Source organism: Neofelis nebulosa, chromosome 2, assembly GCF_028018385.1.
Source record: "Neofelis nebulosa isolate mNeoNeb1 chromosome 2, mNeoNeb1.pri, whole genome shotgun sequence".
Classification (NCBI taxonomy): domain Eukaryota; kingdom Metazoa; phylum Chordata; class Mammalia; order Carnivora; family Felidae; genus Neofelis; species Neofelis nebulosa.
In genome coordinates, this window is record NC_080783.1 from 115,998,713 (window position 1) to 116,024,569 (window position 25,857).

The following is a 25,857-nucleotide window of genomic DNA, read 5'->3' on the forward strand; positions in this document are numbered from 1 at the left end:
ACCGAGCTGATCACACAGTGTTAGGGTGGAGGCCATTCCCAGTGTATGGGTCTTCAACATGTTAAGTGGACAGCATGCCTGTTCAAGAGATCACATGTCCTAAAGCCAGGAGCTAACTGTGCAAGAAGTTACATGTTGAACTTCGTAAAACAAGACAAACCACTTGTTGAAATCCTGTTTTAACCCTGTGGCTTTCCTCATTTCTCTTAATGCTTAGAGAAGAAGGGGACCTGAAGAGGAAACACAGGGGTGTGCACAAAGAAAAAGACATGAATCTTTATTTTTCACTGCCAGCTTCAAGGAAAGAAAATTTTTCTACAGTTTGCATGAGGGATTTTTTTTAATTGTATGTACTCATGGTTATAAACTGAAACGTACTGTGTAACATACAGAGAAAAGGAACAAAAACCCAAGCCCAGCTCTCCCACAGCTACACCTTCTATCCATCCCAAGTCTTTCAGCAACATGTCCCTCCTGGGAGCCAAGGAGACAGCCTGCATGGGCTTGTCAGTGGTTCATCTTTAAAGTGTACATAAGTGGAACATTTAATAAAATGAGGGGAAATGGATTTATAAACAATGTGGTTTGTTTTTTTTTCCTAGGTAACCCTATTGTAGTAGGCTTTCACAGACTGGGACATGCTCAAGATGTGATGGGCCTGGTGGTACAGGTGTGACATTTGTTACCACCTCTTTCTCCTCACCTCCATTTTTTGGTTTTTTAACCCCAGCACACTATAATATAGTGAACTGGAGTGATCCCACCCATGAACAGCTTGGCCAGCTTCATGAACCCATGGCATCTGGAAAGTGAACTGAAGATCCGTCTGCTCTTGGCCTGCTCTTCCCCAGCTTTCTGCCTGATGCCATTTTGACAGAACATGGACCTTGAAGTCATCCTTTTGCCTTTGAGAAAGTTCAAGAACTATGGTCAACTCTATCTACAGTGACCGAATCCTCTTTGGTAGTCTCCGCAGCAGCCCCAGCCTCAGCAGAGCTGGGTCCCTGGCCTCTGCATTATTTGACTTTCCTGATGGGTAATTTTTTTAAGACCATAAGACCAACAGTGGATCAGCTGGGTTTTGGCCAGGAAGTTATCGTTGTGGATTCCGCCCGCATGGCTTAGTAGTAGAAGGAAGTTTTTTTTTTGTTTTGTTTTGTTTTTTTTTATAATTCAGTTTAATCAATAAACAAGTATTTATTGACTACTTTCTGTGTTGAGACTGAATATGTGGAAGACAAATAGAAAACTCATGATTTCCTTTTACTTTCATTTATTAGTTTGTTGCGACATGGATAAAATAGAGATACTTTGATTTCTCCCTCTACTCTTACCTTACTGAAGTTCTGGAATAGTTGGGAGTTTAAAAAAAAAAATACTTTGAGCTTGCTGCCTATACTAGTTCTCAAAGCAGTTTAGAGAGGATGTGCATCAGAATCACCTAGGGTGTTCATTTTTAAAATTCAGGTTTAGGGGCGCTTGGGTGGGTCAGTCCGTTAAGCGTCCAACTTTGACTCACGTCGTAGGTTCGTGGGTTCAAGTCCCACATCGGGCTCTATGCTGTCGGCTCAGAGCCTAGAGCCTGTTTCAGAATCTTACTCCCTCTCTCTCTGCCCCTCCCCCATTCATGCTTGTCAGTCTCTTGCTCAAAAAATAAACGTTAAAATTCTGGTTTAACACCATTTTGGGAGTCGAATTTGGCTTAATGCCCCAAACGATTTGAGTCACAGCTAAACTTAGAGGACTTTTTAAAAGTTTACTTGTTTGAGAGAGAGTGAGTGAACAAGCAGGAGAGGAGCAGAGAGGGGAGAATCCCAAGCAGGCTCCACAGTCAGTGCAGAGCCTGACTTGGGGCTTGAACTCATGAACCCTGAGACCACAATCTGAACTGAAATCAAGAGTCAGATGCTCAACTGACTGAGCCACCCAGGTGCCCCTAAACTTTTAAATGATCACCTAATACTTTATTTTTGAGAGGGGGCAAGGGTCAGAGAGAGAGAGGGAAAGAGAGAGAAGCAGTGCTCACCTGAAGGGGGGCTTAAACCCTAAGATCATGACCTGAGCTGAAGTGGGATGCTTAAACGACTAAGCCACCCAGGTGCCCCTGAACACATAAGACCTTTAAGAGGTTTTCTGATTGTAGATCTGGACAATAAACATTTAGGTTAAATGCTGAATTTACTCAGTATTTCCTCTACTAAGGGTGAGGAGGTGGCCCTAGGTGAGGGATTGAAGCTGTCAGGTCCTGCTGGGGGCAGCTTTACCAGACACTATTTCTATCTTTGAAACAGTGTTTTAACTAAAATCACATTTGCAACCAACATTAAGCCAGAAATTCTTTAAGAATCTAGCACATGGGTGGGTATAAATGTTGAAGAAAAATGTTAAGCCCTTTGTTATCCCACAAAAATGAAGCCTGGCTTCTACACAGCTGTTTTCAGCATAGGCCCAAATGAAGACCGTGGCAGATTTCCTGTGTTGTCCTGCAGAGAATCCTGTATCTGCTATGAGAACCAAGAGCCAAAGGGTTCTCTGACCAGGAATGCAGATGGCATGTGGCAGTAATTAGCAGCTTCACTCTTAGTGTGACCTGGTCAGACAATAAAACCACTCAGCCAGCATTTCAAAGGATTTATTTATTTTACAATAGAAAAGTATACCTTTGAACCAGCCAAGTTCAAAGTGAGAAGAAGGGCACAACTTTCAGTTCTGGATAATGCATCTGTATGTCATTCAAAGCCACTAAAAAGGAAGAGAACATAATAAAATTGTGAAGCCACAGGGGGAGGAATTAATTCCTAAAAGCAACTCTGTCCTCCAACCCAAACCCCTCTCCCCGCCAAAGAGGTTTTTTGGAGGAGACCTCCAGAAAAACCCAGCTTAGTGCAAGCCAAGGAGACTCCCATCTGTTCTACCACTTATGTTTTCTTCTGTAATTTTAATTTCAATCACCTGATCATGTGAGCAATCTCCCAGTTGGTCTCTGCAGACAGTGGCCCCTCTATTTCAACACCTTTTTCGGTGACGGTGGCAATTTGAAACTGAAAGAAAGCAGAGCTCTCAACAAAAATGCCCACCCCCACCTGAAGTTCCTGGGACCTGCTCAAAGGTCAAGTAGAGAGTCTTACCCTAATCTGAAAATAGGAGATTCGGCAATCCATTCTTCAAAAGCAAAGACCCAGGTATCCCAACTATCGAGAACATGCCAGTTAGAGTCCCATCATCTTTATTATTCACATCCCTCCTTACCCGGTTATAGGAACGGGCATCTCGATAGTACAGCACACGCATGCAGCGTTCCACCAGCTCTCGGGCCTCAGTCTGGCTCAGCACTGGCTGCTTCTCCAGAACTTCTCGCAGCAGAGGCTAGGGAAATGGGGAAAAAATGGGAGATACCAGAGGCTGAATACCTCTGTCTCAATTCCACGGTGTGAAAAGCAGCATAAATGGGTTAAAAAGGTGACATTCCACCTCCTGCCTCCCCAGAATGAATTCTGCTTACTTGTGCTAAGACCTACTTGAAGGACAAGTTCTAGGGCATTTCCTCTTTGCACATGTCTACTGAATCTCTGAGCCACCACTCTGTCATTGGAACATAAGTACGTAAGTACGACACATACAGCCTCCAGACTACAAAGAAACCACGTGTCCAGCAGTAGGGATCCTAGCCTAGTCCACGTTGGAATTTCACAGGAAGAACAAGCAGACAACCACAAGCCCCCATCGCCTTTTGTCTTCCAACCCCTCTCCCCTACGTACCTGAGCCAAGTATGCACCATAACCAGTGGCCAGCGAAGGGGCTTCATACGCTACACCAAGCATGTCCACGTAACCGAGGAAGCTAACAGGACACAACAGGTCAAAGAACTCATTTCATTTTAGGCTTTCTTAGGTACTTTAGCTGAAGGATGGGACAACAGGGTCTGAGAAGTGGCATTCCCTCAGGGGTGAGAGAAGATGCTACATAGACATTAGTAGTTGGGTGGGTGGAGAAATAAGTTATTTGTAGTCAAATCAACCTCTCTCCATCAGCATAGCCTCCGATGACCATGGTGTTCCACAGTGGGTTCATCTTGGAGCGGCGGCTGTACATGGCTCTGGTCAGCCAGGAATGAATAGCTCTGGGACTATAGCTGTGTCCATCTCCCAACAGCTCCTCATCAATCCTTCAAAGGAATTGGTTGTGAGGAAAGGGGGAGAATGGAAATCGGCAATTCCATCCACCCCACAAAAGTTACAATCTTCTTCATTCTACACCCCCCTAACGCCAAAAACTATGTATTGTAAACACTCTCATCTTCCACGGAACCCCAGCAACTTTCTGGCCCTCTGCTGCAGCCTCAGACTCCTCCACTCTAGAACTTCTATCGGGATTTCTAAGAACAAAACAGTAAGTTCCTTTCCCCACCTGGGATCTACTCCCTCTTCTCCAGATGACTTACACCATCTGGCCGAGAACTTGCTTCAAATATTGGAAATCAGCATAGTCTCCGGAAGCACCCAGCATGGTGCTGTCGTTGACTCTCATAATGCGAGAGATGTTGCGGAAACGAGCCAAGGAGCCATAGGAGCCCAGCATGTCTGCTGCGATCACCACTCCACCCTCAAACTTAACGCCGAGGACCGAGGTCCCGGTCACCATGGGGTTCCTGCACAGAGAGAGAGGGAGGTCTGGCGAGGGGAGGAACGTTGGAAGAGCCGGAGCCCTCTTCCGCGCAGTGGGTTCCGCTTCTGATTTTCCAGGCCTCCTTTGCTTCTCCGGGACTCTCCGCTCCGCGCTCCTCGCTGTTCGCTTGCCCTGCGGCCCTCACCTCGCCTTCCCGGCTCCCTAAGCACCGGCCCGCCGCACCAGGTCCCACCGTCCCGCCCCCTGCGCAGGCTCGGACGCCAAGAGCTTACTGCGTGCGCGTCATCGGACCCCCGTAGGGAGCGGATGCCGGACCCACCGAGGCACCAGGAGTGGACGGGATGCGGTAAAACTGCCCCGGGGCCGGACCCCCGGCCCAAAGACTGGACCGCGACTCCAAGAACGCTTCCATCTTAGTCACGGTGGCAGAAGAAATGATAGCGCTTGCGCCAACGGAAGCGGAAGTGATCCCTCTGTGGGCACACCTTCTTCCTGCCGGCCACCTCCAGTAGCCATGTTGATGAGGTCAAGGCCCTTCTACCTTCGTCGTGGTTGATGGCTGGGACCCAGAGTTGTGGAATCGCGTGACGTCGCAGCGCGGCGCCGCCGCGCAGTAGAGTCTGGACTAGATCAGTTTCTGACGCACAAATTCAAGGTCGGGGAGGTTGGTTGGGAGGTAGGTATGTGGAACCACTTCAAGACACTGATCCTGAGCGAGGAGGCAGAAATTCTCTTGTCCTTTTTCTGTATCTTTATCAAAAAGCCCATATGAAACTAACAGTGAACGCGGGATCTCTTAACATGTGTATTTCTCAAAGCAGCCTTGTATAGCAGGCATTACTCGACCCGTTTTATAAATATGTCTTGTGGTGTAGTGATTTTACGTGGCCACACAGACAGTGAAGGTAAATCTGTCTTCAAGCCCAGATTTAAAAAAGAATCATACAGATGTGCAAATCCTGTGGTGTATGGTATTTCAGGTGGGTCACTCACTCTGTGAGAACTTGGACAGATATTTGAAAGTTTTCTTATTGTCAAATGCTCTTGCCCACCTCGTATGCAGCAGAAAAATTCCATTGACTGTGGGCATGAAACCAAATTCCAGAAGTTTCCTTTTCAATGTGGTTATGTAGCAGGAACTGGAACAGTATATAAAATGAAACTGGGCGGGGCGCCTGGGTGGCGAAGGGGGTTAAGCCCAGGATTCTTGATTTTGGCTAAGGTCATTATCTCAAGGTTCATGAGATCTGGGTGGAGGGGAGCTGGGCTCTGCACTGGCAGCAGGGAGGCTGCTTGGGATTCTCTCTTTCTGGGCCCCTCCCCTGCTGGTGCGCAGGCTCTATCTCAAAATAAATAAACATTTTTTAAAAATTAAAATCAAACTGGTGAACTGAAATCACTACTTTGTCACTCCTCCCTACACAACTTGAATTAAAAATTTTTTACTTAGGGGCGCCTGGGTGGCGCAGTCGGTTAAGCGTCCGACTTCAGCCAGGTCACGATCTCGCGGTCCGTGAGTTCGAGCCCCGCGTCAGGCTCTGGGCTGATGGCTCGGAGCCTGGAGCCTGTTTCCGATTCTGTGTCTCCCTCTCTCTCTGCCCCTCCCCCGTTCATGCTCTGTCTCTCTCTGTCCCAAAAAAAAAAAAAAAAAAAAAAAAAAAACGTTGAAAAAAAAAATTAAAAAAAAAATAAAAATTTTTTACTTAGTGGGAAACCAAATCAATTTTGTTTTAAAAATTCCATGAGTTAATTTGAACCAAAGCAATGCAGGAAATCTTAACCTAATTAAGTAACAAAAAATTTTATTGGGTCATGAAACCCTGGAAAGGGAAGTTTCAAGATCTTGTGTTAGAGGCACCCAACTGACATTCATTGTATCACCTTTGGTCTTGAAAAATATACTTATTTTTCTCTCTAATAGCCACTTCCTCAAACCCTATATTCCAAGTGACTCTTGGGTCACTCAGTTTTACTTGAACAAATAGCAGGTGCTCAGTGGGATGATGGCTTACTGGGATTCCTCGAAAACTACGCGAATACTTTGTTATTTGTAGCTGCCAGAGCCCTCATTATATGAACTTTAAATCAATCAATCAGTCAATCAATCAGCAATTAACTGGCTATGTCCTTGTTTAGAAGTGGTCTCATGGCTTGCTGGTTTTGATCTCACTCCTTCTTAGGTCCTCAGATTAAGGTTCTTGTGGGGCCAGTACCAGTTTCAGAGATCAAACAGGTAGTCAAAATTCCATCAGGCCTAAATGAAGAAAAGTGAAAGGATCTATAATCATCCAGCCTGAGAGTAGAATGGCTCTCAAACCACCAACATTTGATGATGCAATATTCAAAAGAAGGTGACCAGCCTGTCTTTTTTTTTTAATTTTTTGTTTAATGTTTATTTATTTTTGAGAGAGACAGACTGCGAGGGGGAGAGGGACAGAGAGAGAGGGAGACACAGAATCCGAAGCAGGCTCCAGGCTCTGAGCTGTCAGCACAGAGACTGACACAGGGCTGGAACTCATGAACGTGCGATCATGACCTGAGCCGAAGTTGGACGCCCAACCGACTGAACCACCCAGGCGCTCCCAGCCTGTCTTTTGTTATGAGGTGAAAACAAGACATAAATTAAACAAACAAGGGAAATTAGGAAGTTTCTTTCTTCTATTTTTTTAATGTGTATTTATTAATTTTGAGACAGAGAGAGAGAGCATGAGCAGGGGAGGGGCAGAGAGAGCGGAAGAGAGAGAATTCCAAGTAGGCTCTGAGATGTCAGCACAGAGCCCAACACGGGGCTCCAACCCACAAGCCACAAGATCATGACCTGAGCTGAAATCAAGAGTCCGACGTGTAACCTACTGAGCCAACCAGGTGCCCCACTTTTCTAAAGCAGGTCTGATATTATCTGGAAAATCTTTTTTAAGTGTGCCTAATTTTCTATGGTTGGCTGTTAACTTTGAGTGTAATTAACACTTAGCTCCCACCAAAGTTTAAGCTCTTAAATCGTCAATCCCTGGACTGGATTTGAAACCTGAAACCTGTCAGGATATGCTTGAATATAGGGGATGTCCTTAAATTCTCAGAACAGAAATAAAACTGGACTAAATTGGAATATAGCAACCACCATCCCCACCACCTCACAAACATTTTCACTACTCTACTTTTTAGGAGAAATGGAATTTGAACCTTCAACTCCAAAAGAGTTAAGGATCATTTCCTGACCTGCTGGGGGTGGGGGGGGGGGTGGTATAACAGAAAGATGAGAAAGAAAACCTATCCAGCTTCGCCATAGCTGCACTACTCTATGGGTCTTCCCTGAGGATTTTTGCAATTTTACATCCTCTATAATTCAGTTCTACAGTGTCTCTCTCACAGCATGCATCACACTTGCCGTAATACTGTCTCCTCTGCCAAACTAAAAGTCCCCACAAAGGCAGGAACTGAAATTGCCTTTCAACAGTGTCCTTTGATGCACAGAAGTTTTCAGTTTTGACGTATCCCTATTTATCAATTTACTCCTTTGTTGCCCATACTTTTGACTTCATATACAGGAAATTATTAATGCTTCAATGTCAATGAAGCTCTCCTCTGGTTTCCTTCTAAGAGTTTTATAGCTTTAACTCTTGTATTTAGATGTCTTATCCACTTTTTAGAAAATATTTTATTTTTAAGTAATCGCTATACCCAATGTGGGGCTTGAAGTCACAACCCCAAGATCAAGAGTCACATGCTCCAGGGCACCTGGGTGGCTCAGTCGGTTAAGCGGCCGACTTCGGCTCAGGCCATGATCTCGCGGTCTGTGAGTTCGAGCCCTGCGTCGGGCTCTGTGCTGACAGCTCAGAGCCTGGAGCCTGTTTCAGATTCTGTGTCTCCCTCTCTCTGACCCTCCCCTGTTCATGCTCTGTCTCTCCCTGTCTCAAAAATAAATAAAACGTTAAAAAAGAAAAAAAAAAGAGTCACATGTTCCACTGACAGCCAGCCTGGCACTCCATGCGTCTCTTATCCATTTTGAGTTAAATTTTATATATGGTATAAAGTAAGGATCCAGCTTAATTCTTTGCGTGTGGAAATCCAGTTTCCCCAACATCATTTATTGGAAAGACTGTCTTTTCCTCAATGGATGGCATTTGTACCTCATGGAATTCATTGATTGTATGTGTGAGGATTTATTACTGGGTTCTATGTTGTATCCCATTAGTCTGTGTGTCTGTTTTTATGACAGTACCACACTGTTTTGCTTTCTGTAGATTTGTAGCAAGATTTGAAATCACGAAGTGTAAGATCCCCAACTTTATTCTTTTTTTACATGTTTTGGTAAAAGTGTCTTTTTGAAACTTTTTTTGTGGTGGCATTTTTTTCCTCTCCTATGGAAATCTGGGTTGATGGTTACTTTCTTTTGGAACTTTAAAGATGTTATTTCATTATCTTCTGACTTCCACTGTTTGTGTTAGGAAGTCACCGGAGTGTCATACTGTTGTTTCTTTGAAGATAATGTGGTTTTCTTTCTTCTGACTTCTTTTGAGATGTTCAACAGTGTCTTTGATGTACAGCAGTGTTAGGAGGATATACCTAGGCGTTGTTTTATTTGTATCTATCCTCCTTGGGTTTGCTGAGCTTCTTGAATCTGTGGGTTGGTATCTTTCACTGGTTTTTGAGAATTCTCAGCCATTATCTCTTCAGATATTGCTTTTGCCCAGAATTCTCCTTTCTCTTCTTAGACTGCAGATATGCTATCTATTTGAGCATGTCCCTGTGCTTCATACGTTCTTTCTTTTTCTTTTTTTTATGTTTATTTTTGAGAGAGAGAGAGCCAGGGAGGGGCAGAGAGAGATGGGGACAGAGGATCTGAAGCGGGCTCTGCGCTGACAGCAGCGAGTCCAATGTGGGGCTCAAACTCATAAACCGTGAGATCATGACATGAGCTGAAGTCAGATGCTCAATTGACTAAGCCACTCAGGCACCCTACTTCATACTTTCTTGTTTTCCACTCTTTTTGATATCTGCGTTTCAACTTGAGTATTGTCTTTAAATATATTTTTTAAACATTTTTTTAATGTTTATGTATTTTGAGAGAGATAGAGTATGAGTGGGAGAGAGGCATCGAAAGAGAGAGAGAGAGACAGAGAGAGAGAGAGAGAGAGAAAATCCCAAGCAGCCTCTGCACTGTCAGCACAGAGCTCAATGTGGGGCTCAGTCCCACAATTCTGGGATTGTGACCTGAGCTGAAATCAAGAGTCAGACTCTTAACCCACTGACCCACCCAGGTGCCTCCAACTTGAGTATTTTCTATTGACCTGTCTTCCAATTCACTAACCCTATGTTCTACTTTGTCCAATCTGCTGTTAAATCCTTACATTGAATTCTTCAGATTTTTTTTTCAGTTCTAAAATGTCCATTTGACTTTTTTATGGATTCCAATTCTATTTAAATTTTCCATATTTTCATCTATTATGTTCATTGTTTTCACTCTTCATTAATATGTTAATCTAGGTTATTTTTACATTCTTGTATGCTGACTCTAGTATCTGGATCATCTGTGCATTTTCTTCTTTTTTTTCTTTTCATTTTGGTCATGTTTCTTTTACTCTATGCAAATAGAATATTTTTTTCTTTTTTTCCAGAAATGATTAATAATTCTAGAGGCTCCATATCATGTTCTTTTCCAACAGAGAACATTCTCCCTTTTTTCTTTCAGGCAGATAGGGTGAGGGGCTGATCAACTCAATCTAGTCAGGAATTAAGCGGTGTCAGGGTCAGGTTGCTGTTTCAGTCTGATTTGCTCATATTCTTCAGACATGTTCCTCACATGTTCCTCACAACCTTCTGATTGAAAACTGGGCAGGTCTTCATCTCCTTAGCCCCAAAATACTAAAGAAGATTGAGCTGACTCTCCAGGTTCCTGCTCCATGCAGCTCAGAATCTGGCAGATGTCTTTTTTTTTTTTTTAATATCTTTATTTGAGAGAGAGAGAGACAGAGCACGAGCAGGGGAGGGGCAGAGAGAGAGGGAGACACAGAATCTGAAGCAAGCTCTAGGCTCTGAGCTGTCAGCACAGAGCTCAACACAAGGCTTGAACTCATAAACCGTAAGATCATGACCTGAGCCGAAGTCAAACACTCAATGCAGTGAGCCACCCAGGCGCCCCGAATCTGGCAGATATCTTGAAGAGGAGACCAGTTGGAAGTTGAGGTTCTTCCTCTGACTCAACAGGTCTTTATTTCCTAACCAATAATTCCAGACTGGGAGAGTTAGTCTGCCTTTTAGAAGCTTCTAGTCAGCCTCTCCAGCCTCCTGCACATTCCAAGAGTTCAGCAAATGTTCCATGGATAAACTAGCCACTGTTAGAGGCCCCCTCAGTTTTCAACTTGTCACTCCAATTTTCCAGTTTTGAATGACCACCAAAAGTGTGATTTCTCTTTCCCAAATAGAGGCATTCTGCCTAGATTATGCTTTAACCTCAGCCTGTGCTCAACTTAACTCAGAAAGGTTTTTCCATCTCTGGATTTTATGTCACCTGGTCCTCATTCCTTCCACAGCCTTTTGGTGCTTTTTTAAAAAATATACTTGTGGGGGGCGCCTGGCTGGCTCAGTTGGCTAAGTGTCCAACTCTTGGTTTTGGCTCAGGTCATGATCTCATGATTCGTGAGATCAAGCCCCATGCCAGGCTCCATGGTGACAGCACAGAGCCTGCTTGGGATTCTCTCTCACCCTCTTTCTCTGCCCCTCCCCTGTTTGTGTGCATGTGTTCTCTCTCTCTCTCAAAGAAACAAAAACTTTAATAAATAAATAAATAAATAAATAAATAAACAAACAAATAAATAATGTGTTTTTTGTAATCTATCTAGATTCTTGCTGCAGTAGGATGACTGACCTGCCATGACTTACCTGGTGCATTCATTTGCTGTAACAAATAACAAACCACAGTGGTTTAAAACAACAGAAATGTATCCTCACACAGTTCTAGAAGCCAGAAGTCTGAAGTCAAGGCGTCAGCAGGGCCACAACCTCTCTGGAGGGTTCTTTGACCTGTGGGTACATCACTCTTTGTCCTCATGTCACCTTCTCCTCTGGGTCAAATCCCCCTCTGCCTTTCTCTTTTAAGGACACTTATGATTACCTTTAGGGCCTGCCCAGATAATTCATTATATTCTCTTCATTTAAGGACCCTTCCTGGGGCCCCTGGGTGGCTTGGTTGGTTAAGTATCCAACTTTGGCTCAGGTTAGGATCTCATGGCTTGTGAGTTCCAGCCCTATGTCAGGCTCTGTGCTAACAGCTCAGAGCCTGGAGCCTGCTTCGGATTCTGTGTCTCCCTCTCTCACTGCCCCTCCCCTGCTCACACTCTGTCTCTCTCTCAAAAAAAATAAATAAACATTAAAAAAAAATTAAAGATCCTTCCTTTAGGGACACCTGGGTGGCTCAATTGGTAGAGCATCCAACTCGTGATCTCTGGGTCGTGAGTTCAAGCCCCACACTGGGCATGGAGCCTACTTAAAAAAATTATAAAGAAAAGAAAAAAGAAAAGTAAAGATCCTTCCTTAAATGACAACTGCAAACACCTTTTTTCTAAATAAGGTAACATTTACAGGTTGCAGGGTTAGGGAAGTAGATCTATCTTTTTTTTTCCCCCATAAATAAATAAGTAAATAAATAAATAAATAAATGAGGAGGAGGAGAAGGGGAAGGAGGAGGCATTATCAACCAACCGCATCTGGATACAGAAATGCATCTGTTTTTTTACCTTTATAGTTGAAAAATAAAACACAGAAGATCACGCAAAACAAATATATGACTTGATGAATTATTGTAAGGCAACCACCCTTGAAACTACCATCTAGATCAAGAAATGGAACCACTCCAACTATCCCACCCAGTCCTAATCACAATTCTCGCTTTGCCCCTAAAAAGTAGCTACTATTCCTGACTTTTGTAATCATCACTCCCTTGTATTTCTTTTTTGTAATAAGTTTTATTTTTTTCTAAGTTTATTTTGTGAAAGAGAGAGAGAGTGCAGGGGAGGGGAAGAGAGAGAAGGAGAGAGAGAGAATCCCAAGTAGACTCTATGCTGACCTGGGGCTCAGTCTCATGAGATCATAACCTGACAGGAAATCAGTGCACCCTCCCTTGTATTTCTTTATAGTTTTATCAAGAAGGCGTGCTTCCCTGGACACTATCCTCCAGTCTTTCCCACTTCTTTGATTTGGCATGTATTCTAAGTTTGGTTTTGTTTTGTTTTTCAATCTTTAGCCCTTTTTAATGACATGTTATTCTTCTCAGTATCATTATATACAAATCAATATAGAGTCTTTTCATTTCCTCTTGCCTTTTAGGGATAGTTAGGACTAAGAAAAACCACTTATTTTTATTATTTCCATTCTAAAATCTGTAGAATTATTATTTTTTTATTACCCTTTGATTCTTGGTTGGAACGTGTCCAGTTGGATAAAATAGTGAAGATATGCTAAAAGTGCTCCAGTTATAACTACTTAAAATTTTAAATATGTTGGGGCACCTGGGTGGCTCAGTGGGTTGAGTGTCCGACTTTGGCTCCGGTCATGATCTCATGGTTCATGGGTTCGAGCTCCGTATCAGGCCCTGTGCTGACAGCTCGGAACCTGGAGCCTGCTTCCGATTCTGTGTCTCCCTCTCTCTGCCGCTCTCCTACTTCTGCTCTCTTTCTCTCAAAAATAAATAAACGTTAAAAAAAAATTTTTTTTTTAATGTTTTTTTTTTTTTTTTTTTTTTTGGGACAGAGAGAGACAGAGCATGAACGGGGGAGGGGCAGAGAGAGAGGGAGACACAGAATCGGAAACAGGCTCCAGGCTCCGAGCCATCAGCCCAGAGCCTGACGCGGGGCTCGAACTCACGGACCGCGAGATCGTGACCTGGCTGAAGTCAGACGCTTAACCGACTGCGCCACCCAGGCGCCCCTAAAAAAATTTTTTTAAGTTTTAAATTATGTCATAATTTTTTCGCTCTGTCTCTCAAAAATAAATAAATGTTAAAAAAATTTTTTTAAGTTTTAAATTATGTCATAATTTTTTCGCTCTGTCTCTCTCAAAAATAGACATTAAAAAAAATTTTTTTAAGTTTTAAATTATGTCATCTTTTCAAATGAAAAAATGAATTTAGAATGAGAAGTTGGTAAATGTCAAACTTAAAAGCTATGGAATTCCAAACAATTAAAATGGCTTAAAGATGGGGCGCCTGGGTGGCTCAGTCGGTTGAGCGTCCGACTTCGGCTCAGGTCACGATCTTGCGGTCCGTGAGTTCGAGCCCCGCGTCAGGCTCTGGGCTGATGGCCCGGAGCCTGGAGCCTGCTTCCGATTCTGTGTCTCCCTCTCTCTCTGCCCCTCCCCCGTTCATGCTCTGTCTCTCTCTGTCTCAAAAATAAATAAATGTTAAAAAAAAAAAAAAATGGCTTAAAGATAATTCCTTACACTGACAATAGAAAATAAAGCTCTTCAAGCAGAAAACTTTGGTTGTTAGAGGAACTGTTCACACTTGACACGATGATTAGAATTAGGTTGCGGAAAGTTTTGTTACTTACATGTGGCTGATTTTCCCTGAGGGCGCAGCTCAGGCCTCCTGGCCCTCCCAACACCCTGCCCCTCCCATCTCATCTCAGATTGTCCTTTAGGATGCCTGGCTGGCTCAGTGAAGCATGCAACCCTTGATCCTGGTGTCAGGAGTTCAAGCCCCACGTTGGGTGTAGAGCCTACTTTAAAAAGAAATAAGAATAAAAATAAAAGGTCATGTCATAAAAAAAAAAAATTGCTGTCTAACCTTTCCCTTAATCTATCTCACCTTGAGCTCATGGGAACTGCTTTCATTCCACCTCGTGTGGAGGTCATGAAACAATCTTCTATTTTGAAGATTACTGAATGTACAGATTTCCTCTTCCATCCCTTTCTTTTCCTAACCGTTTATCCATTGAAGACTCCAGATGTCTGACTACAGATGTCCAGACCTTCTGCCTACAGCCTGGGTTTTGCTGATTGTATACTAATAGTGTAACTCACTGTGTTCCTCTCTCCTCTGCTTTTCTGGATGTGGGCAGCTCAACCCAGAGGTCTGATCAGACCCAGGTTGGATGCCTTTGGCAAGACTGTAGGTGGTGGTGTATTCTTTCATTGGAGGCCCATTGTGTCTGATTGTCTCTCTTTTTTGTGATGTTAACAATTGCTTCTGTTCAGTAAATTCACTGGTGTTGCAAAAAAATGATGTTTTGAATCTGCTATTTCATTTTCGTTCCTTAGCTTGACTATTTCCGTAGAGAGACACTTACCCTATCTATTTTTTGGTTACTCAGCGCTAAACACATGTAAGGAAGGCGGGATAAGACGCACCTGGCTCATTTGGTAGAACATGTGACTCTCAATCTCAGGGTGGTGAGTTCAAGCCCCACATTGGCTGTGGAGCCTACCTTAAAAAAAAAAGTTAAAAAAAAAAGAAAAGCAAGATAACTTGATTCTTTAATGACTTTTTAAGATGATTTTGCCCCATCATTATTTAAATGCGACAATTTTTGTATTGTTTTAAGTTTATTTATTTTTGAGAGAGAGAAAGAATCCCAAGCAGGCTCTGTGCTGTCAGCACTGAGCCCAAAGTGGGGCTCAAACAGGGCTCAAACCCACAAACTGTAAGATCATGACCTGAGCGAAAATCAAGAGCCGGACACTCAACCAACTGAGCCACCCCGGTGCCCCGACATTTTTTGTATTTTTAGAAATTCATGGATATAAACATTATTCATTTCAGTGCTCAAATTATTCCAGATTTGGCCAGTAACAGTGCTTTCAAGCCTTTTAACATTTCCCCATCATTTTTGAGCCCATCCTTTCTGGCACAACAGGATATTCTAGGCTCATCTCATAATTTCTCTCCACACAAGCCCTGGAGTCAGCCATTTTTCCGAGGAGCCTTGACTTCTTTTAGTGGAGACTAGTATTTAGGAACCAAGATTTGGTCCTTAGGTGAGCTTTTTACTATGGAGATGTTGATGTTCACAAGACTTCTCAGTGGAGTGAGCTACACATGTACGTTTACATCAATATTTATTTCTATACTTATCTATAGGTATTAAAAACTATTAAGTTTACACCAATATCTCCAATTCCAATCCAACACCACTGGGAATATTCTAATTTTCTCTCTTTTCATTTCTATAATTCCCTTTTTCTGAAAGTGAGAAACATGGCTACCATTAGCTTCACTGTATGATTTTTTTTTTTTTTAATTTTAGGGAGAAAGAGCAAGAGCGCAAGTGGAGGAGAGGGGCAGAGAGACACAGAGAGAGAATGGTAGCCCAATGTAGGGCTCAACCGCCTGACCCTGGGGTCATGACCTGAGCCGAAATCAAGAGATGCTCAACCAACTGAGCCACCCTGGAGCCCCTCACTATATGATTTTTTTTTTAATGTTTATTTTAGAGACAGAGAGAGCACAAGTGGGGGAGGAGCAGAGAGAGCTGGAGACACAATCTGAAGCAGGCTGCAGGCTCTGAGCTGTCAGCACACAGCCCAACGCAGGGCTTGAACCCACGAACCATGAGATCATGACCTGAGCTGAATTCGGACACTCAACCGACTGAGCCACCCAGGCGCCCCACTATATGATTTTTTTAATCAGCTTTCTTTTTTTTTTTTTTTTTTTTTTTTTTTTTTTTTTTTTCAACGTTTTTTATTTATTTTTGGACAGAGAGAGACAGAGCATGAACGGGGGAGGGGCAGAGAGAGAGGGAGACACAGAATCGGAAACAGGCTCCAGGCTCCGAGCCATCAGCCCAGAGCCTGACGCGGGGCTCGAACTCACGGACCGCGAGATCGTGACCTGGCTGAAGTCGGACGCTTAACCGACTGCGCCACCCAGGCGCCCCTTTAATCAGCTTTCTTATGTGTGACCCATCTCGTGTCACTGCCACCATCTCTATCCCTGTACGAACATCCTCCTCCTGGCGCCCAGACTTCAGTTCTCCTTGCTGTGCTCTTGCTTTGCTATCCCAGCCCTGTGCCAGTGAGCTCCTCAGTCTGCTCTGATGCCAGCAGCCTACCTGGCCCACCCCTCACGAAGATGTTCCCTTTAGCCTACTGTGGCTCCAGTGGTCCATCTCAGGTCACTGTCACTGCTACCTCCCTGCCTAGATGTCTCCTTCACATCTCCTACTGGGCCACAGTGCATCCATCTCTGCCTCACACAAGAGGCCTGTCTTGCTTGGGCCCACCTCATGGCTTTTGGGCCAGAATTGTTTACAAAAGGAAGGGGTAGGGGAAGAGGAAGGGGGGAAAAAAAAAAAAAATATATATATATATATATATAAAACAAAGTGTCTCAAGATTTTACACTGATACTTCCACTTCAAATAAAATAACCACAAGCCTTTTACTTAACCTAGTCTGTATTACATCTGTATTTCTTTTCTTCCACAATGAGAAGAGACTCTGTTTTCTCGAGGACATAGGGGGTTATAGAATTAACATATCCCAGGATTACTCATTTATTTTATCCCACAGTTTACAACAGTCTCAGGATAACAGTACTAATAGTACCACCAATATATTAATATCATTTCTACAACATTATTTCTAAAAAGTTAAAACTTTTTTTTTGTATTTGTTCTTTAAAATATTTCTTCCCTTGATTTACAGCTTTTTTTAAAATTTTTTTTTTTAACGTTTATTTACTTTTGAGACAGAGAGAGGCAGAGAGAGACAGAGCATGAATGGGGGAGGGTCAGAGAGAGAGAGAGGGAGACACAGAATCTGAAACAGGCTCCAGGCTCCAAGCTGTTGGCACAGAGCCCGATGCGGGGCTCGAACTCACGAACCGCGAGATCATGACCTGAGCCGAAGTCGGACGCTCAACTGACCGAGCCACCCAGGTGCCCCAGCTTTTTTTTTTTTTTAATGTTTATTTTTGAGCACAAGAGACAGCGAGCAAGAGTGAGTGGGCGAAAGGGCAGAGAGAGAGGGAGACACAGAATGTGAAGCAGGCTCCAGGCTCTGAGCTGTCAGCACAGAGCCCAACACAGGGCTCGAACTCATGAACCACGAGATGGTGACCTGAGCTGAAGTCGGACACTTAACCAAGCCACCCAGGGGCCCTGATCTTTTTGTATTTATCTTCTTCCCCTGCTTTGATTTTCTTCTTTAGGTCTACTATTATTTGCTCCTGATCTTTACCTGTCTTTAGTATTTGTCACTGGCTCTTGAATCCTTAATATCTTTTCATTTATTTTCAACCTAATTTTTTTTTTACATTCTGCTTCTCTTGGGGCTTTATCTTTTGTATTTATTCAGTCTTATATTCCTTTTAGTTTATAGTCTTCATTTCTGAAAAGACTTTTTCTTTTATTTCCAATGATTTCCTGAGGTGAGTCACCCACACTTGCATTTTTTTCAAATTCTGACTTATGTTGTTCTTTTATTTCTTGTATCATTTTCTACTGAGGAAATCTTTCAGCTCGTTTGGAAATAGTGAATTAGATTATTCTGCTTGTGGGAACATCTGTCTGGCATGCTTCCATTGCCTGTAGGGATGTTATTCTCCCTATTCTCATTCTTGTTAGAATAACTTTGTGTGGGATTTGCCCATGAGTCTTTTCTCTCATTTTTTTTTTGGAAACAATTGTTTTCCTGAACTTGTAGGAGTCGTGGTTCAGGATAGCTTTTCTAACTTCACAGAGCCCCCTCTGCTGTTGTGTTTTGTGTAATGCTTCAGAAAACCTAGCGTGCTCTGTACGGTTTCCTAGCTTGGTTCTCCTTCTCCCCTTTTGTGGGGAGAGAGGCAGAGGGAAAGAGAATCTTAAGCAGGCTCCACGCTCAGTGCGGAGCCCAACGCGAGGCTCGAACTCACGACCCTGGGACCATGACCTGAGCCCAAATCCAGAGTCAGATGTTCAACTGACTGGCCACCCAGGTGCACCCTCCCTCCTCCCCTTTATCTACACCTTCTCTTCCTTTGGCTGTGTTATCCCTGTTCTGATTAATTTTTTCTCTGCTTCCAGCAGTTTCTTCTCAGTGTGTAGCACTATCCTAGAAGGGAGCCTTGCGGGTCAGTTTGGGAGTTCCTGGGACCCAGACTACTCCAGCCACTTCAGACCTGGATCCCCTTGCCTTCTCAGCCATTGGATTGGGCATAGCCCTTTTCTGTTTCAACTGCTGTTTCAAATTAGCCTGCTGTGTTTTCCAATGAATGCCTCTTAGCTGTTTTGGGATCTCCTGTTTTCAGGTGTTTCTCTCCCACACATATTCCAAAAACTCACAGGTCTTTTAGGTAGTGGCGATTTTGAGACAGGGAAACTGAAGGTGATGCAGACAGGCCAGCCCGAGGACCCAAAGAAGGGGAACCCCAGGACTAGCCAGGAGGACCCTTGGCTTCACACAGGATGGAAGTCAACCGTGAGCCAGCAGGAAGTGAAGGCAGAGTTGACTGAAAAAAAATAGAGAGAGAGAGAGACACAGAGCATCCAGGAGACTCGGAAAGGGAAAGAGCATGAAATATCGTTTTTGCTTGGGGCCTGGGGTTTTTATTGGCAATTGTGGTCTTATTCACATGTCCTCTTAGGCATCTGGGAACTGGTCAGAACAAGGATGGGGTCCAGGTGTCCATCGTAAGTCACTCATTTCCTGAAGCCAGGGGTCTCGGAGGATGTACACTCCTCCTGGTAAACTCCATAGATGTTGTCTTTGGAAGACTCCAAAGATAACATTAGCTCTTTGTCCCTTACAAGGAGGACATATTTTATCTGCATTACAAGACAGGTGTTGAGTGTGTGTGTTGGGGGGGGGGGGGGTGTGCAGGTCTGAGCAAGAATTGAAGCTGGGCAAGGAGCAAAGGGAAAAAATGGCTTTTTTCATGGGGTCCCTTTGAGACAGTGAAACTGAAGAGACCTCATGAAAAAAAAACCTCTCAGTGAATGCTGCTCTTCCTTTCTCTGGTCTTGCATTTGATTTCCATCCTGTACGAAGCCAAGACCCTCTGGGCTGGTCCTGTGGGACCTGCTCTGGGTCCTCATGATGAAGTTTTGGGGTGATGGTGGGTGGTTGGGATCTACTCTGGGTCCTTGTGATGAGGTTTTGGGGTGATGGTGGGGTGGTCCAGAGCCCACGGCCAAGAAAGAATTCTTGAAGACATCTTTGGTGCAAAAAGGTGATTTTATTAAGGCATGGGTGCAAAAAGGTGATTTTATTAAAGCATAGGGACAGGACCCATGGGCAGAAAGAGCTGCGCTGGGTTGTGAAGAATGGCTGGTTACATACTATGGAGTTGGGGAGGTATAGACAAAAGGGAGGCCTCCAGAAGGACTTTGATGTGCTAAAGAGGACTCCGGAGATACCTGAGGCCTTGCTATTGTCCAGCTAAGGTGGTTTTTCCCTCTAGCAAAGCATTAGCGTTAAGACAGTAGGGAGTTCCTGGGAAAACGTTTTACTCTGCCAGCCTCAGGTATTAGTCAATGGGCTGCAGGTTATAAGGAGACTTAATTTTACCTGCCATTTCCTTCTGCCTTTGTTCCCTGTATCACTGTGGAGAGGTGATGTTGGGGCTCCAGGAAACTGAGTCTCTAGGATTCTAGAGCTTAAGCTATTGATAAGATTGCCTTTTTCTTGTAATTTACTAGATGGAGACCCAAGTCTCCATGGAGACCCAAAGTCCTGTATGACTGTGATCTCTATTACTTGGCCATTTGTTTTCTTTCCTTTTTTTTGTCCTTGGGTGGAGACAAGGATGGAGACCCAAGTCCTGTATGACTGTGATCTCTATCAGTTGGCTATTTGTTTTCTTTCCTTTTTTTTGTCCTTGGGTAGCCAGGAGTGCCTGAGGAATGTCACACACATCCCACCTGCGGGAGGGGTGTGCTAGCATGTATTTTGCCCTCAGCCTGCCTGAGACTCCCTCATCACTTAAACCCAGCCCTCCTGCATCAGTTCGTCCTTACCCACTAATGTTTGGGTGTCTCGGGGACAACTTGTCACCTAATTTTGTAATCATTGGAAACAAAGTTGATAGGATTTTGGTTTGCTGTCTAGTTCTCTCCTTTTTTTTTTTTTTTTTTTACAGTTTATTTATTTATTTTGAGAGAGAGAGAGAGGGAGGGAGGAGGAGGAGAGAGAGAGAAAATCCCAAGCAAGCTCTATGCTGTCAGCATGGAGCCTGATGCAGGGCTTGAACTCACAAACCTTGAGATCATGCTCTGAGCTGAAATCAAGAGCCGGACACTTAACTGACTGAGCCACCCAGACAACCCTCGTTTTCTTAAGAGAGAATTTGGTGAGATTAAAAAATCATGCCACTACCATTGTCTGAGAATGCTGTCATTCATTTTTACAGTGTACAAATACCGAAAAGTTTACAGTAGAAAACACTCAATAGTGAGTTTTCCTGTACATAAATTATGCCTTGACAAAGTTGATTTTAAATATTTAAAACAGAAGTTAATCTTTACTCTTACCATCTAGAGATAATCATTAACATTTTGACATAGTTCCTTCCAAGATATCAATAATGATCATGTATTTTTTTTCCTTACTAATACTGTTTACTTATTTATTTTAGAGAAGCATTTTTACTTCAAAGACAAAATACAAGTCAAACAATACAAATATATCTTTCAAAAGTTGGTAATCTCCTGGGCGCCTGGGTGTCTTGGTGGTTAAGGTCTGACTTTGGCTCAGGTCATGATCTCATGATTTGTGGGTTCGAGCCCCACATAAGTCTCTGTGCTGACAGCTCAAAGCCTGAAATCTGCTTTGGACTCTGTGTCTCCCTCTCTCTCTACCCCTCCCCCTGTCTCTCTCTCTCTCTCTCTCTCTCTCTCTCTGAAATAAACATTAAAAAAATTTTTTTAATTCTTAAACTTTTATTGTTACCTAGTGATGCTTTTGTTTCTGTAGACTGAGTCAAAAGATACATACCTTTACTCTCTATGGATGCAGCATACATATAGTACACAAATCCGATGCATAATTCCATTAAAAATTGTTTCATGTTTATTTATTTTGAGAGAGGGAGAGCACAAAAGAGAGGGGGAGGGGCAGAGAGAAGGAGACACAGAATCCCAAACAGGTCTCTAGCTGCCAGTGCTGCAGAGCCCGACTCGGGTCTTGAACTCACAAACTTTGAGATCATGACCAGAGCCGAGATTAACCGACTGAGCTACCCAGGCAGTCCTCAATTAAAATTTATATATGTATATGTCCATGTAACCACTATTTAGATCAAGGTATAAATCTTTCTGCAGAAACCTTCCTTATACCCTTTCAAGTCAATAATCCTCCCCTGAGAGGAAACCACCCTCCTGATATCCGTTAATTTAGATTTGTCTGTCTGTTCTTGAACTTCAAATAAACAAATGACGCGGTACTCTTTTGTGCTTGGCTTTTGCTCAACCATATGTATTTGAGATTCATCTATGTTACTGTAAGAGTAGGGTGTTTTTTTTTTCTGTGTGGTATTCATTGTATAAATTGGAGTGCATATTTAAATTTTTTGTCTCTTTTATTGTAGTAAAATATACATAACATAATTTACCATATTAACCATTTTAAGTGTACAATTCAGTGACATTAAGTGTATTCACAATGCTGTGCAACCATCACCATTATCCATTTCCAGAACCTTTTCATCACCCCAAATAGAAACCTTGTATCCATCAACAAATAACCATCCTTCCCCACAGGCCCTGGTAACCTCTATACTACTTTATGTCTTTATGAATTTACCTGTTCTGTATACATCATAGTGAGTGGCATCATATAATATTTGTCTTTTTGTGTCTGGCTTCTTTTACTTAGCATAATGTTTTCAAGGTTCATCCATGTTGTAGCATATGTAAAAATTTCATTATTTTTTAAAGCTGAATAATAGTCCATGGTATGTATATACCACATTTTGTTTACTCATTCATCTATTCATTGGTATCTGGGTTGTTTCCACCTGTTGCCTATTGTGAATAAGCACATTTTTTTGTTTTAATAGATGCTAGCAGCTTATTTTCAGAAAGATTGTGTTTTGGACTGAACTGTGATTACCCCTCTACCAAAATTCACATGTTAAAGCTCTAATCCCCAATGTGACAGTACTTAGAGATAGGGCCTTTAAGGAGGTAATTAAGGTTAAATGTGGTGGTATGAGTGGGGCCCTAATCCTATAGGACTGGTGTTTCTTTTTATCAGAAGAGGAAGAGGGGCACCTGGATGGCTCTGTCAGTTGAATGTCTGACTTTTGATTTCAGCTCAGATCCTAATCCCAGGGTCATGGGATAGACCCCTGCATCAGGCTCTGCACTGAGCATGGAGCCTACTTGGGATTCTCTCTCTCTCTCTCTCTCTCTCTCTCTCTCTCTCTCTCTCCCTCTCCCTCTCCCTCTCTCTCTCCATCTTCCCTTCTCCCCAGCACATGCTTGCTCTCTCTCTCTCTCTAATTAAAAAAAAAAAAAAATCTCTGTGCACTCTCTGTCTCCATAGGCATGGAAGAAAGGCCATCCAAGAACATAGCAAGAAGACAGTCATCTCTAAGCCAGGAATAGAAGTGTTGCCAGAAACCAGCCTTGTTGGTGGCACCTTGACCTTAATCTTCCAGCCTGCAGAACTGTGAGAAAATTAATTTCTATCGTTTAAGCTACCCAGGCTGTGATACCTGTATTTTGTTATGGCAGCCCAAACCAACTAATACAGATCATATCAAACTTTTACTCTCATGAGTAGTGTATGACTATGTAATTAGAATGTGCCAGATATCCCCACACTCTCAAAACCATTAGATAGTATCAGTCTTTAAATTTTTGCCCATCTGATAGTGAAAAATAATTTCCATTATGTTGATGAGGAGTGTTATACTCAATTCTCTTCTTCTATGAATTACTTACACATAGTCTTTATACTTTATTTTGCTTATTTGTTTCACTTTCTAACATTTGGATCTTTATTCTCTGGATTTTTGTTTTGTATATGGTAGGAGATAATGTATCTAACTTTATTTTCTTCCAGATCAATACCCAGTTGTTCCAGGGAGCCTGGGTAGCTCAGTTGGTCAAGTGTCTGACTTTGGCTTAGGTCATGATCTCATGGTTCATGAGTTCAAGCCCCATATTGGGTTTGCTGCTGTCAGCAAAGAGCCTGCCTCAGATCTTCTGTCCCCCTACCTCAGCCCTTCCCACTCTCATACTCTCTCAAAAATAAATAAAACATTTTTTAAAAATACACATGGGGCGCCTGGGTGGCTCAGTCGGTTGAGCGTCCGACTTCAGCTCAGGTCACGATCTCACGGTTCGTGAGTTAGAGCCCCACGTCAGGCTCTGGGCTGATGGCTCAGAGCCTGGAGCCTGCTTCCGATTCTTTGTCTCCCTCTCTCTCTGCCCCTCCCCCATTCATGCTCTGTCTCTCTTTGTCTCAAAAATAAATAAACATTAAAAAAAATTTTTTAAGGGGCGCCTGGGTGGCGCAGTCGGTTAAGCGTCCGACTTCAGCCAGGTCACGATCTCGCGGTCCGTGGGTTCGAGCCCCGCGTCAGGCTCTGGGCTGATGGCTCGGAGCCTGGAGCCTGTTTCCGATTCTGTGTCTCCCTCTCTCTCTGCCCCTCCCCCGTTCATGCTCTGTCTCTCTCTGTCCCAAAAATAAATTTAAAAATGTTGACAAAAAAAAAAAAAAAAAAAAAAAATTTTTAAAAAATACACAGTTGTTCCAACACGATGTATAACTAAGCATCCTTTTCTTGGGGTGCCTGGGTGGTACATTCAGTTAAGTGTCCAACTCTTGATCTCTGCTCAGGTCATGATCTCACAGTTCATGGGATTGAGCCCCTCATGGGGCTCCATGCTGACATCTTAGAGCCTGCTTGGGATTCTCTCTCTCCCTCTCTTTCTGCCTCTCCCCTATTCATGTGCATGCACTCTTTCTCTCTAAATAAATAAATTAAAAATTTTTTTATGTTTATTTATTTTTTTGAGAGAGATACAGAGAACAAGTGGTGGAGGGGCAGAGAGAGAGGGAGACACAGAATGGGAAGCAGGGTTCCAGGCTCTGAGTTGTCAGCACAGAGCCTGATATAGGGCTCGAACCTACAAACCAAACCGTGAGAGCATGACCTGAGTGGAAGTCAGACACTTAACTGACTGAGCCACCTAGGCTCCCCTAAATAAAAAATAAAAATTAAAAATCTATCTATCTATCTATTTGCTTTTTAAAAATTTTTTTAACTTTTTTTTTTTTGAGAGAAAGAGAGTGTGAGTGGGAGAGGGGCAGAGAGACAGGGAGACACAGAATTGGAAGCAGGCTCCAGGTTCTGAGCTGTCAGCATAGAGCCCGACGTGGGGCTCGTACACATGAGCAGTGAAATCATGACCTGAGCTGAAGTCAGATGCACAAGTGACTGAGCCACCCAGGCGCCCCTGCTTTTCTTTTTTTTCTTTTCTTTTCTTTTCTTTTCTTTTCTTTTCTTTTCTTTTCTCTTCTTCTCTTTTTTCTTTTTTCTTTTCTCTTTTCTTTTCTTTTTTAAGTTTATTTACTTATTTTGAGAGAGAGAGCAGAGCCCAGCACAGGGTTCGATCTGACGAATCATGAATTCATGACCTGAGCCGGAATCAGGAGTCGGTCGCTTGACTGACTGAGCCACCCAGGTGCCCCTATTGTAGTGTTTTTATTCACACTCACATATTCACTGTATTTTAGAGTTCTTAAGTTTCAAAGAGCACGTGGGATCCACAACACATGCTCTCCCCTGAACCGCTTGGCCTGACCATCCTATTCTGAGTATCTCTCCTGCTATGAAAGCCCAGCCAGGAGTGCAGAAGAAAAAAATCAACGATTTACACATCTAGTTCCCTTCCTTCTGTTTATCTGTGTTGAGGGGCTGTAGCTGGTGTATTAAATTAGGAATACGCAGATTATAGGCATCTGGATGGCTCAGTGGGTTAAATGTCTGACTTTGGCTCAGGTCATGATCTTGCAGTTCATGAGTTCTAGCTGACAGCTCAAAGTCTGGAGCCTGACTCAGATTTTGTCTCCCTCTCTCTCTCTGCCCCTCCCCCACTCACACAGGCTCACTCTCCCTCCTTCTCCCTCCCTCTCCCTCAAAAAACATGAATAAATATTAAAATTTTTTTAAGATATAGAATATGCAGATTATGACTTGCTGAATGGGAGGGCCCAAGCCACTCACATGGGGTGGGCAGGCAACTTCCTCAACATCCAAGCCCCTGATGAGGTTTTGGGGTGATGGTGGGGTGGTTCAGAGCCGACAG

At 43.3% G+C, this 25,857-nt stretch overlaps 2 protein-coding genes and 1 long non-coding RNA gene across 9 annotated transcripts in view; 2 read left to right on the plus strand and 1 right to left on the minus strand.

Annotated features, from left to right (window-relative positions):
- The window catches only part of POGZ (pogo transposable element derived with ZNF domain), a 52,266-nt gene extending 51,059 nt beyond the window's left edge, over positions 1-1,207 (plus strand). For all 7 annotated transcript variants that reach the window (XM_058715764.1, XM_058715768.1, XM_058715767.1 and 4 more), the window contains one exon: positions 603-1,207. The gene's annotated coding sequence lies outside the window, so the exon portion shown is untranslated. The remainder of the gene's footprint in view (positions 1-602) is intronic.
- Positions 1,208-2,616: 1,409 nt separating this feature from the next.
- PSMB4 (proteasome 20S subunit beta 4) lies at positions 2,617-5,077 on the minus strand. Its single transcript, XM_058715771.1, has 7 exons — positions 4,900-5,077; positions 4,443-4,649; positions 4,020-4,166; positions 3,760-3,841; positions 3,250-3,366; positions 2,953-3,041; positions 2,617-2,742 (listed from the first exon to the last, which is right to left on the minus strand). The coding sequence occupies exons 1-7, from the start codon at positions 5,037-5,039 to the stop codon at positions 2,730-2,732; spliced, it is 795 nt and encodes a 264-aa protein (XP_058571754.1). The 5' UTR covers positions 5,040-5,077; the 3' UTR covers positions 2,617-2,729.
- Positions 5,078-5,087: 10 nt separating this feature from the next.
- On the plus strand, positions 5,088-23,776 carry LOC131503953 (uncharacterized). The gene is made up of 3 exons (XR_009257706.1): positions 5,088-5,303; positions 23,084-23,209; positions 23,606-23,776. It is a non-coding gene; the product is annotated as an uncharacterized LOC131503953 (long non-coding RNA).
- Positions 23,777-25,857: the final 2,081 nt, after the last annotated feature.